The sequence below is a fragment of the Rhinolophus sinicus genome, chromosome 13 (assembly GCF_057876585.1).
Source record: "Rhinolophus sinicus isolate RSI-liver-muscle chromosome 13, RSI-T2T, whole genome shotgun sequence".
In the NCBI taxonomy this organism is placed as follows: domain Eukaryota; kingdom Metazoa; phylum Chordata; class Mammalia; order Chiroptera; family Rhinolophidae; genus Rhinolophus; species Rhinolophus sinicus.
The window spans coordinates 38,262,283-38,276,196 of record NC_142513.1 but is presented as its reverse complement, the minus strand read 5'-3'; the positions used below and the strand labels follow the sequence as shown (position 1 = coordinate 38,276,196).

The 13,914-nt window shown below is 39.1% G+C and overlaps 1 protein-coding gene across 2 annotated transcripts in view; it reads right to left on the bottom strand.

Annotated features, from left to right (window-relative positions):
- Positions 1-2,331: 2,331 nt before the first annotated feature.
- The window catches only part of DSTN (destrin, actin depolymerizing factor), a 31,914-nt gene continuing 20,331 nt past the window's right edge, over positions 2,332-13,914 (bottom strand). For both annotated transcript variants that reach the window (XM_019756642.2, XM_074317746.2), the window contains exons 2-4: positions 8,957-9,264; positions 5,654-5,730; positions 2,332-3,563 (exon numbers count right to left, since the gene is read on the bottom strand). In XM_019756642.2, coding sequence (XP_019612201.1) covers positions 3,454-3,563; positions 5,654-5,730; positions 8,957-9,264 — 495 coding nt within the window. In that variant the 3' untranslated portion in view covers positions 2,332-3,453. The remainder of the gene's footprint in view (positions 3,564-5,653; positions 5,731-8,956; positions 9,265-13,914) is intronic.

Sequence of the window (13,914 nt, the reverse complement as noted above, 5' to 3'; positions counted from 1 at the left end):
AGGCTACTCCTTGGGTTCTGGCTACAGCCCTTTTCCCTCCTCAGACCACCTGGTGGGGGCACAATGTCTATCTGTAGGGTGTGGGGCCCTATGGGGCTCAGGAAAAGGCTACTTTGGAGGCCACCTGCAGCTCAAGCTTTGAGGGTCCATCAGGCCTCCTCACCTGCCCAACAAGGGCTGAGCAGCCCTAAGGCTCAGCAGTGGCATCTGAGCCAGGAGAGGGAGCCCGAGTTTGCCAGGCAGCCTGCCAGGCCTTGCCCCAGCCTGGCCTTGTCGCCAGGCTGTTCCTGGCTCCATCATCAGGCTGGGGAAGGAGGAAAGAGCTGTTCAGGAAGGTAGGGGAGGCAGCCGCCCTCTGCACATTCCAGCACAAGGTGTCCCTCAACATGGAACAGACACCCAGGAGCCTAGCTCCCTGGCCTGGCTACTCAGCTCCCTGGCTTGCAAATGTTGTGGCAGCCCTGCAGCACGGGAGCACTGGGTTTTGTAGTTACCTGCGAGGAACTTCCATGTGGAGGAGGAATCACCCAGGCTGGGTTGGAGCACTTGTCAACTAAACGGCACTGGCTGGCCTAACAGGAAGTGCTGCTGTCCTAAGGCCTGGCTCAGAGGCCATAGCCTAGGCACAGCTCACTTTAGACCACCAACAGCAGAGCTGGGAAGAGTTCTGAAGATTTTAGAATCCACCAGATAGCCTCCACCAATGCCTTTTCTCTGAGGCCCCTTCAGGTTTCGGTCTAACAGGATTCAAAACCCAAAAGAACTGTTTTCCTTCCCAGTTCTAGTTTTATCCCTAGCACTGAATAAGATCTAACCTTAGAATTCCAGGTGTTAGAAATGAAAGACTCCAGCGGTGCAAGGGGAAGAACTTAAAACCAGAAAACAAGAGACCTGAGTTCTCCTGGTTCTGTTGCTCATGAGTTGTGACCTAGGCAAGTTACTTGACCTCTCTGGGCGGGCTACTGTCCTGGGACTGGGCAGAGCCCAAGGAAAGCCCTGGCCAGCCAAATACAGCTCAAGTTACACAAACTTCCACCGTAAGCCTGGCTCGTGGAACTTCCCCTCTTCCAGCCACAATGCAATTAATGGCTCTTCTTCCAGCTGCAACCTCAGCTGGAGCTCAGTCTGGAGACTGTAACCGTATTTCAGAAATGCCCCAAATCATGAGCAAGTAATGTGTCCTTGGGCACAGCCAATCTCTGATAGTCCAAGGAACAACGAACCAATTAAGAGGCAGAAGTAGCACTTCTGTGTGTGGACCAGCCAACACTTGGCAGTTCTGCAAAAAGGAAACAACTCGACTAAGTCTAATTCTATTATTCGAGCCACTATGTTCACTGTTTTCTCCGATTATTCCCTGAAATAAGAAACTTCAGTCAAGTTCTGAGTTTCTATTAGCAGTGGCTTCATCTGCTTCTTTCTCAGGGTAAACAATAGGAGAACTCTAAATTAGCTTTCCACAAACACATTTTTGTAATTTGTTAACACTTGTAAAAACGTAAATGTGTTTGCTGAAAACAGAATATACCTGCAGTTTCATTACTAACCTAATGTTAGCTGAGGTCTCAAACTATAACTCTGCATCAGAATTACCTGGAGTTTGATAGCAGGATTCTTGGGCCGCTCTCAGGAATTCAGTAAGACTCGCTCAATAGTTCCCCTAGGCAGAGGTAGAAGTAACTATTAACATCTTCCCAATTTCTGGAATAAGAGTTACTGTCGGGAGATGTTCACATATTACATTCCTGTGCACTGCCTAAAACCTTCCCATAGCATGCACTGCTCCCCTCCCCCAGCCCCACCACACACAAACACACAGAAGCACACCTACATGGAATGGTGGTTAAACAAGTCGTACCACATGTCAAGCTGAAACCACAGAAAAAACTTTCTCCTAAAATTCCTTGACCAAATACCTGGTGGCTCTATCTACCTGGCTGATTCTTGAGTCAGGAAGCTTTGGGCCTGCAGTGACTCAGGAGGCCTATTAATATACAGTCACTAGAAGCGCTACAGATAGCAAAACAGGGTGAAAGAATGTCGAGCAGCTTATCAGTGAACTAGTAGCCAGCAAGCACTGTTTTCTAGACAATTTTGAAAGAAGCCCCCTTTTTTTTGCCTCCCAAATGTATCAGAGGTGATAAAAGCCTGGTATTTGGATAAATATTTGGAATAAAAAAGATTCCCAACTTTTACACCAACTTTCTCATTCAATAAGAGGGAGTTGTGACCTAATTCTAAATGACCAAAATACCCAAACCGCCACGCCCCATATATACGTTAGACAAACCTCTTTATCCCCAATTCAAATGCGAATAATTACACAAGAGATAAGTTAAAAATGCTTCATTTATTACATAAAGCCAACACAGCTACTTCTAAGTTCAACTGTTTGTGCATCTCTGTATTGTTCAAAGTGTTATGCCTGTGATGTTAAGACAATCACTTCCAAGTGTCATCAGGTAGTGGCTTTCCTGTGGGTGTCATCACTTGTCATACCTGCTCCCAATTTCACATACAGTTGACAAACTGCTCCAGGAGATAAAGAAGTTCTCCCAGGCCCCAGAATAAACATATCTAATGTTCTTCCACACCTTATGTACCAGAAGCAACAAGTTCTGAAGGAGACAGATTTCACCGGTGTCCCAGCTTATCAATATACCATTTCATCATTTTCATGAACAAAGCGTATTACAATGAGCCCTAATTTGCATTATAATTGGTTGTTACAAGATATTGCACGTTTTCCTAAGGACACACCATTATTCACAAGATGCAAGGTCACTCTTAGAACAGTTTCCCAACTCGTAAGAGGAGAGCTTACCGCAGATGTACGGAGTTGCTTCCTGTATTCCAACTACGTGCTTGAAATAGTGCTTTGCAAGATCAGCGCTGATTGTAAGTGTACAAAATTCTGAGACAGTCTCCATTACACATCTGGTAGAATTAAAAGACTGCCTGACTTAATCTTACTGTAGTTAGTATATTAGTGTTATTACAGGTTGTGAGAATTATTTTCCATTATTCAGTTTAGCTCAAGAAAGAATAAAGAATTTGGGCCAAAATTATAACCAGGTATGGCCAATTCTCTAAGCTAAAGAAACAAAGTAATTGCTGAGATTAACAAGGCTGCAATAATTCTCTTCATGTGACCTTGTACTGTTTTGTGATCTGCATTATTAAAAATTATGAGCTTAGCAAAAATCTTTACAAGCTAACTCATCAAAATAGGCATTTGGCCAATAAGAATTTAATTTCACACCAATAAAACTTTAGATTTTAGATTTATTTAGGGCTGTTAGCACATGTTTATAGACTATTTAGTTTACTCTAACAGCAGACAAGACAGCTCGCCCTCAGTGAGACCCTGGCCTAAATATATTTGCTTTACTTATATAGCAAGAGAATAACATGAAACATGGAAGCTTCCGATCTGTGGCACTGAATGATGATCTACACAGGGCATCCTTCAAAAGCTACAATTAAGGATCCACCTAGCTTTTCAGCAATGCAGGCCCGATTGAGGTCTTCCGGCCCATTTGCTTGACATTCATGTTTTATGCCTAGGAAGGAAAAACAATAATTTTATTTAGAATTATTGTAGTAGTTTAGCTATTTCTAAGAGATCAAGCTGCTTTAAAAGATCAGTTCTAATGTGGATAGAAAAGCTGTGGTATTAACAAACAACAAAATACTACACAATAAGAATCAATAATCTGTTATTACATGCATCAAAGTGAATAACTAACAAACATGTTTACTGAAAGAAGCCAGACATAAAAGCATACATTCTGGAGGATTCCACTAGTACAAAATCAGCCAAAGCTACTTTACGCTGTTAGAAGCCAGCGTATCAGTTACCCTGTGGAGGAGTCAAAGGAAGTGGTGTGACGAGAAGAGGCACAAGTGAGACTTCTGGGGTACTGGTCATTACATCAAGAAACAACCATTAAGTTCAGTTTGTGAAAATTCATTGAGTTCTACAATAATTCATGATGTGTACTATTCTATAGATATGTAGTTCAATAAGAAGTTAAAAAGCAAGTATAGTAATGTTTTTTCTTGGTTTGTAAAACGTAAGTAAAAATATGAATTTAATGTTTTGACTGCAGTTGATTTTGTCAACTGTACTGAACAGTAAGAGTACTTAGAAATGACATCTCTTTTGTTCTACAAAACAGCTCTCCAGTGGCATTATACTACAACATTTAAGGAATCTATCACAGTGAAAACTATGTAAAATGTTTTACTGATTGCTTTCTCTGAAAAATTAGTCACCACACTGCAGAATGAGCTCAATTATAGAACTATACACAGTAGCTTTTCTGTAAATAGCAATCTTCTAAATAGCTGCATTGTTTCTGATTTTCCATAATTTTAAGACCGTTTCTTAAGCTGCTGAAAGCATAACAGGTCAGCTTTTGGACCACTTAGGACTGATTGGAAAAAGCCAGTGACGGTTTTACTAGGAAAAAGGTGACCAAGTGGCTGTCTTGAATATTACCAGATCAGATGTGTGAGGAATCCACTCTGAATCTCTTTCAATTGCGTTCTGGAAGTACTGAGGCTAAGGAGTCATGTTAAAACATCAGTTAACCGACCGATGAACATACTTCCGGGGGTGGCCCAACATCAACCCAAACACATGTAGAACCTGATGAGGCCACTTCCTTTGGATACAGATGAGTCAATTACCTAAAACTACTGATGAACTACTCAGCAGCAGTTTTCAGGAAAGTAAAGTAAGCTAGGGCAAACCTGTTCAGCTACAAGAATGTAAAAATCACAGTAAAACAAACAAAAGCCACACTGGGCCAAGCCCTTGTGACTTTGGCTCGCCCAGCTGTTTGGGACTGGCGATGGCAGGAGGGAGGTAGGGCAACCTCTGAGACTGAGCTCACACAATCTAGACGATCTCTCATTCTACAGCTGAGAGAATCAAGGCCCAAGGAGGTTAAGTGGTTTTGGTCAAGGTCACACAGCAGTCAGATGACAAGCTTAGCCCTCAGTGCAGGCCTTTGGGCACTTGCCCCATGCTCTTCCCATCATACCAACACTTCCTCCTGGCTGGAGACAGTCAGTATGGTCAGGCCATCTCAGCAGGATCCCAATCACCCAGTGGGCAAGTCACACATAACTGGCCAGCTCAAGGAGTGAGGGCACTTCCTTTGGATACAGATGAGTCAATTACCTAAAATCATACCATTCCAAAGTAAAGCTAAAGATAAAAGTATCCTTTCCCATTTATCAACATTTCCTTTTTCAACTTTGTTATGTCAACTACATTCAAAGGCAAGAGCAAATGTATTACTTAGTATGACCAGTGTAAACCAATTAGTCTCCACCTGCTATGTGAGAACCTTGGCGGCATCTCAGACTGGTTGAAAACCAGCTTGAACAAGTGATCGGCACACAATGTTGAGAGAACAGGTTATTAAATATGAGCCATGCAGACCCAGAGTGATTAGCAAAAGGCAGAGGACACACTGAAAACTGGCTTCAAACTTCTGGGCTTTTTCTCAAAAGCAGCAGTGCTTCCCTTCTTTGTGGCCAAGGCTCTCCAGAGAAAATCGGTGCTTCTTAGAAAAGATGTAGCCCCCATTCCAGGGGCTCACCACACCTCTAAATATTTGGAAGTAAATCTAGACCATACCTTGAAATTTCTTTTTGATTGCATCCTTGGAGCTCGCATAGATCATTTTACTTTTCAGAGGTGCTAGCTCTGGTGCCCTGGATAAAGAGATGCCAAAAATGAAAAAACTGGTTTAGAGAAAGTACAATTTACATCGTGTTAAACATTTGCATCAGTGATTGGTGGTGGTGGTGGTGGCCGGGTGTCCTCAGAATCTCTACACAAGTTTTCTGTCTCAACCTCTTTGGGTAGTAACTGTATGGATGGGCATTCACAGAATGGCTCAGGCACACCAAGTGGAAAAAAAGTAGAGAACTGCTGTTTAAAATTCAGATTAATGGGGCCAGAATAAAAGAACCAACACTGAATAATTCACTGTATTACCCAATTTGTCCCATTTAAAATAAAAACTGTTTTTTAAAATTTATCAATGAAGGCTTGAGGAGTTCAGGCTTATATAAACAACCATGCTTATATAAGGTTTTTAACACTTTATGGTTGGAAAAAGTTTCAAAATACAGAAAAGTACAGAGAATAATATGTAAATCAAGTCTCTGCCAATCCAAATTAAGAAATGCTAGCAATTTAATCATTTTTGCTTTGTTTTCTTAAAAAGAATATGTTACAAATAAAGTAAAAGTCCCCTTAACCCTCCCCAATCCTTTCATTTGTCTATTCCAATAGCAAATTCTAACCAAATGAGTACTTGTTTTCCATCTTAGTCTAACATAATAAAACATGTCAGAAGCTTAATGGCAATTCAACAATAATTATGTCTTAATTGTCAATACTACTATTATCTTGTATTTACAAAATTTTTGTGCTGCCCCCACCTATCCTGAATGAAGGCTGGAAGCATAGCATATGCTTCACTACTTTCTTCACCAGCAATATTAATAACAGACCGAACAATCCCATTCTATTCACACTGTTTATCTATGAATGCCTCATTTCCCACTATACCTTCCACCCAACCACAGGCCCATATCCACCACACACTACCGGGTTTCCCCGAAAATAAGACCTACCCGGACCATCACCTCTAAAATGTGTCTTTTGGAGCAAAAATTAATATAAGACCTGGTCTTAATATAATATATGATATGATATAACTGATATAATATAATATAATATAATATAATATAATATAATATAATATAATATAATATAATATAATATAATATAATATAATATAATAAATATAATATAATATCGGGTCTTATATTAATTTTTGCTCCAAAAGACGCATTAGAGCTGATGGTCCGGCTAGGTCTTATTTTCGGGGAAACACACGGTACCAAGATACCAAAGGGTAAATGGAGTGTAGTTAAATACTTTTAAGCACTTAAGGATTCCATTTCACTGCTGTATTTCCAGGATGTTCCAGTCATTAACACCATGGGCGGGCAGGGACCTCACCTAGTCTACTCCTCCCACAGCAGGCAAAGATTCTATTCTTGAGAACCAGGAAAAGGGCAGTCTCTATGTCTCTCAGATGCTTATTCTTCCCACTCTAAGGTCCAAGGAGGGAGGCAAGCCATAACAACCTTCTCAGGTCTGGGAGATGCTTGAGCCACAACGTTAAGTGGGTACTTTTCTTATGTAAAATAGGTCATGGACAGGAAAAGGCACTTGCTGCTCTGATTTTATTCCAACCAGATTTTTAAAACACTTCAGGAGCTGTTCCCTGGACCCTAAACAGAGCCGGTTACAGAAAACTCCCAAAGGTTTTACTTTTTCTTTCAAAAAGCAGTGGTGCAAAATGAAACACTGCACTAACACGGAATTTTCTTTTCTCCTTTCTACTTTTATTTTCCAAATGTTTTTTTAATGAAGATCATTTTCATAGTGAATAAAACTGTGTAAAAACCAGGGGAAAATATTAGGGAAAATGAAGAAAATATTCACCAATTTAAAAGTCAAAACCATTATTTAGCTACCACATCTGCCACATAGCTGTAAATCCCAGAAGGGCAGACTTTACCTGTTTTATTCACAGCTGTTTTCCCATGCCCTAACACAATACCCAGTATGTAGTAGAAATAAGTTTAATGAATGCACCTTCATTCAAATCAGGAATGTGCTCCTTTTGTCTCATTAACTACTATCTGTATGTATGTATGTATGTATGTACGTACGTGGCTGCCAGGCTTGCAGAACAGTAAGCTGCCCTAATACATGCATCCAGACCTCATATAGAGTCCTCACAGTATCTTGATTTAGTCAAGTGCAATAAAGGCTTGCTGAAATGGAACTAAGGTGTGATCTAGTTACATTCCTTTAAACCAGAATTCCTAGCCCCACATCTCAAGATGTTCCTGACACACAGCTAAGAGCTAAGCCCACCCCCAGCCACCCCCTTGCCTTGCCCTGGCTCAGGCCAAAGTACCAAGAGGACCCTCACTCCCCCCAAATTAGAGGCTGTTACCACTCCTCCTTCCCCTTGGAAACTAGAAATATTCTCACTAGGTAAGAATTTCATCTCAAGGAATGTAGTATAATACAATTAAATGAGGTATACAGGTGTAGCTTTTAACTCAAGCTTAATCTCAAATATTAACTTACTTGAAAGGACAAGAAGAGCTCATTTAAAAAGCCTTTCAAGAAAAAGGTCACGTAAATCATTTTATGACACTTTTTCACTATTTAGAGCAACACTGTCCAATGGAGCTTTCTGTAATGATGGAAATGTTCTATATCTGTGCTACCCAATAAAGTAGCCACTAGTCACATGTGGCTACCGAGCATTTGAAACGTGGCTATTCAACTAAGAAAATAAATTTTAAATTTTATTTAATTTTAGTACTTTTAAATTAGCCACAGTGGTCAGTGGCTATACTAATGGACAGTGTGAATGTAGAGCAAATTACAGTTGAAGGCAATGATAACTTCAAAAGCAGCAAACCACAGAGGCACAAGTAAAGGATCAGTGTTTAAAAAAGTGAGAGTCTGGTTCCTAGCATTGCATGTTGGAGAAGGATTTTGATGAGATAAACTTTCTTCTCAGTATTCTAGGAAGAATTTTAAGAGAAATTTCAGCATATAAGGAGTTCAAAGAATGCATAGTAATCTATCCCGTGCCCCTCCCACCACCAAAAATAATCAACCGTTGCAAGTCATTTTCTTTCAAGTAGAGTAGTTAAAATTTAGTTTTGATCCCACAAACATCAATCCAGCTAAGACTTTAAAAGTTAATGGAAATGACTGCATATAGCTTGACTGAAAATTACTTTGGCCCCAGAAACTGGTTGTCCAAGTGCTAAACTAACACTGATATTAACTCTGAGTTTTACAGAGACTCAATATTTCTATCAATGCTCTCACCACAAAAAAAACATCAACTCCTCTTTTCTGGATTCCTTGGTTTCAAAGCTTGCATCATACAAAGCATAGCGACAATCTTTCTCAGGAAGCATGCCCACAAAATGCTTGAAAGGGTCGGTTATAGTCACACCAACATCTCCAACCAAGATCTCTTTGCCTTCTTCTACAATGATGCACTTCTTGTCTGCACTGAGACAAAAAATGACAGCCTTCTTTCTTTTCTTGATTTCTTCTGGTGTGGAACACTTCCGAACTTTCATGTCATAAAAGATGCGACATACTTCATCAGCAACTTGCACTCCTGAAGCCTATAATAAGAAAATCAGAAAGAGGCTTATAATTTTTATCATGCCAAATATAAAACACTACATAACTTCTGGTTATACTGTGTGTGGGGACAGAGCCCCAGAGAGTAGTTTACAGGCTCTCGGCCTCACGTGGAAGGGTGCTGGCTCAGGTGGTGAATGGCCGTCGGCTGTGGCTGATTGGCCGTCGGCTGTGGCCGGTTAGGCAATTGGCCGCTGGTATAACTGCTGCGGCTACGAAGGATTGCCGAAGAGAGCGGAAGAGGAGGGCTGAGGAGAGCGGAAGAGGAGAGGAGAGAGAGTGGAGAGTCCTCGGTCGGTCGGTTGGCGGAAAGGCGGACGGCAGGTCACGCGTCCGGTGGGCCCAGCCTCCAGTGAGACCGTGGTGGTATGACTCCCCTACCTATGGCTCCATGGGTGTTCCTTTTCAGCCTCACCATATCCTGCGTTCTTGTGTGGGGAGCGGGAGCAGAGACCCCGCAGGCCACCCCGCCTGAAAGATGGCGCAGCGAGAAGGCCTCCGCGCACGACAAATGGCGCAGCGAGCAGGGTCCCCCGCACGACACTGTGTTTCCCCCGAAAATAAGACCTAGCTGGACTATCAGCTCTAATGCGTCTTTTGGAGCAAAAATTAATATAAGACCCGGTCTTACAGTAAAATAAGACCGGGTCTTATATTAATCTTTGCTCCAAAAGATTCATTAGAGCTGATTGTCCAGCTATCTCTTATTTTTGGGGAAACATGGTACACTGACATACATTTAAATTTTTTAAGGTATACTTATCAAGTCCAACAGGGAAACTGGAAAATCTGAGCTACAATCACTAATTTCAGTCATTGAAGTTTTACAAGATAGCATATATAAGCCATTATTCACTATTATGTGGGAGTAAGGAAAGAGTCATCTGTGCAGGCCCTCCTACCCTAAAACGTGAAAAAGGTACTTCCTGAGGTGCTGGAATGTTTTCTTCTTATAGAGTTTGCTGAGAGCCATGACGGGGGGTAGTCCTCTCCCCAGTCTGGGTATTAATAATATCCAAAATTCTTTTCATAATGCATAACAGGTGGTCAGAGTGGCTAGGTTGAAAAAAATTCCATTCCTACGGCATATCTTTTGTTAATAAAAGAAGAATTAAAAGGTCTTTGTTCTACTCACATTTCAAAATTATACAATTAATATTCAGCAACAGATTAGTCACATGCCTTTAAAATTTCACTTATAAAATCTCCAAGTTTTAAATTAAGATTATAATAAGATTGCTAAGAGACTAGATCTTAATTGTTCATACCACAAAAACAAATTATGAGACAGAGGTGTCAGTTAATGCTGAGATGGTAATCATAACTGTAATATATTAATGCATCAAATCAACACCTTATGCACCATAAAATTACACAATGTTATATGTCAATTATATCTCAATTTTAAGAAAAGAATATGAAAATGTTTACTACTGCAACAAAGATATCGTAATTTGGGATTATACTGACCAGAAAAACAAACCTTTTTACCATGTTATATTTGCTACTCTGAGATGAAGAAGCAGTTATACAGATCTTTTTTTTTTTTTAAGTGACCCAAGATCTTCAAAGCAAAAGCTCTAAAACCAGTTTTTAATCTTTTTATCTTCTTTAAGGAATGTGCTATTTACATTAACTTTACTATATCCATAATTTTTGTATGCTTTCATTAACTACTTTGGTGCATGTTAGCTTTTCTAAAGTAAGAATTTAAACTTAATAAAATATAAACACTAAACGATGCAAAAATATTATACCCAAAATTAATATCAAGTAATTTGATTAAAAAATAAAAATACTTGTAAGATGAAAAGATAACCCATACACTGGGAGAAAATACTGGCAAATCATGTATCCAATAAGGAGCTTGTATCCAGAATATATAAAGAACCCTTATAACTCAACAACAACAAAAAAGACAAATAACCTGATTTTAAAATGGGTAAAGGATTTGAACAGACATTTCTTCAAAGATATAAAAATGGTCACTAAACTCTTGGGCAAAAAGTTCAACACCATTAGTCATAGGACAGTGCATATCAAATCCACCGTGAGACACTACTTCACACCCACTAGATGACGATAACAAAAAAGACAACAGCAATGAAGGTTGGTGAGAAACTGGAACCCTTATATACCGCCGATAGAATTGTTTAGTGTCACTGCTTCATGAAATAGTCTGGCAATTACTCAAAAAGTTAAACATGCAGTTAACACGTAGCAATGTCACTCTCCTGGATATATACACAAATAAAAACATATGACCATACAAAAATTTACATACAAATGTTCATAGCAGCATTATACATAATAGCCCAAAAGAACAAAGAATCCAAATGTCTATCAACTGATAAATGAATAAAAAAATGTGGTATATACATACAATTTAATATTATTCAGCCTCAAAAACGATACATGCTGATACATATTACAACATGGATGAAACTTGAACACATTATTCTAAGTGAAAGAAAGCAGACATAAAAGGTCACATTGCATGATTCTATTTCTATGAAATGTTCGAATTCTATTTCTATGACAAATTCATAGACAGAAAGGAGATTAGGGAAGAGAGGAACAGGGAGTGATTACTAATGGGTATGAGGTTTCTTTTTAGAGTGATAAAAGTTCTAGAATTTGACAGTAGTGATGGATGCACAACTCTGTAAATATACTGAACACCAGTGAATTGTACTTTATGGTATATGAATTTTATCTCAATAAAGCTGTTACTTAAAAATATATGTAAGAATTCTGGGGGTTAAAATACACTAACATCCCAGCATTTACTGTGTTTCCCCAAAAATAAGACCTAGCCCGACTATCAGCTCTAATGCGTCTTTTGGAGCAAAAATTAATATAAGACCTGGTCTTATTTTAATATAAGACCGGGTATAATATAATGTAATATAACATAACATAAATACCAGGTCTTACATTAATTTTTGCTCCAAAAGACACATTAGAGCTGATGGTCTGGCTAGGTCTTATATTCGGGGAAGCACGGTACTTATTAAGGTAATCGGGCCATTTAATCATATTAATTAAAAGAGCTCTAATACAATTCAATGTCATCTAATCTGATCCACATCTAATCATAATCCACTTCAATCCTATCTAATCCAATCTACATTCTATTGATAAATGAACATTTCATTCTAAAATAACAAAGTGGTAGATACAGAAAATTAAGACTAGAAAATTACCTCAGAAGCTTCACAATCGTATCACTTTTCCTACTTTTAAAAAGCACTTTTCTTAAATCTTCTTTTACTGCTTTAAGAGTAGTATTGTTCTGATCTTCACTGTTCATCTATGCTCAGCAAGTTAAAAATCTTTATTTTGCTTTTTTGAACAGAGATGAATAAAATGTTCAAAGTAACAAAAATAGTGAATAACTAGAAACAGACCCCAATTCCTCTAACTTCCAAGTCCATAATGTTGATCTGCAAGTCACACTTGCCCAAATCTTTAAAAAGCACGAAGGTGATATTTGAAGCCTTATATCCAATCAATCAATATTTGAATGGTATCTCTCAACAATTAGTGATATGTCTCAAACATTTTAAACTCTGACTTGAAAGTTAATCAAATTAATCATCTGCCAGTAATTGAAAACAGAAAGGAAATGTGTACTCTGTAATTACAATGCAACGAATTTCAGCCAATCTAGCTGTAAGTTATAGGCACCTTAAAAGCCTCGGTAAGGAGAAGTTTGGGCTTTTTCTATCAGAAATAAGGTCTGTGGAGTTTTCTGATGGGGAGATGCTTCTGCTTGAGGAAATCAACTCTGAAGAGTGTGAGGCAGAAACTGGCAAAGACAATGGAAACAGGAAGACCACTTTTGAAGCAACTAAAAATATCCAGAGGAGAAAGCTCTAAACTACACGAAGTTGAAAACAAAAAAACAAATCCAAGGACATTTCAAAGTAGAACCAATATAACTGAGTGAAAAAAAGAAGTAGTATCAGAGAAGACCCAGAAATCCTTAAACTGGTGACTATACTGTGGTATATAAACAGAAGGGGGAGATGGATACAGTCTGACATGTTAATTTTGAACAATGTGCAAGACATCTAGGTGGAGATTTCAACTGGAACTAAGAGCGTGGATTAATAGATATTTTGCACTAACTATCATGGAGGCACCGACATTAAGTAGCAAAAGAGAAACAAGTCAAAGGGACTAAGAAATGACAGGAAAACTAAGAAGAAAAAGTAAAAAGGGAGAAAACAGCATCCTAGAAGCCAAGGGAGTGTTTTGAGGAAGGAAGTCATCAATACCAAAAACTGCAATGTCTAATAATGACTGAAAACAGACCACTGGGCTTGGCAATTAGGTCTCTGAGCATTTCAGGAGATTAAAGGAATGAGGCAGAAGTCCAGGGTAATGGGCTGAGGATACAGGGGGAATTGAGGAAGTAAAGACAGAAGACATAGAATTGTTAGTGGTGAAGGGAAAGGGAAGATTGAGTGTTAATCATGGACGCTGTCTGACTGGGGAAATGCTGAACATACCAGAAGTTTCAAAGCTTGAGGGAACAAGAGAAAGGAAGCCAAAATACAACAAAAGAAAAAGAAAACAAAAACCTAATAATACTGAATACCTACCATTGTCAGACACTTCTAAAT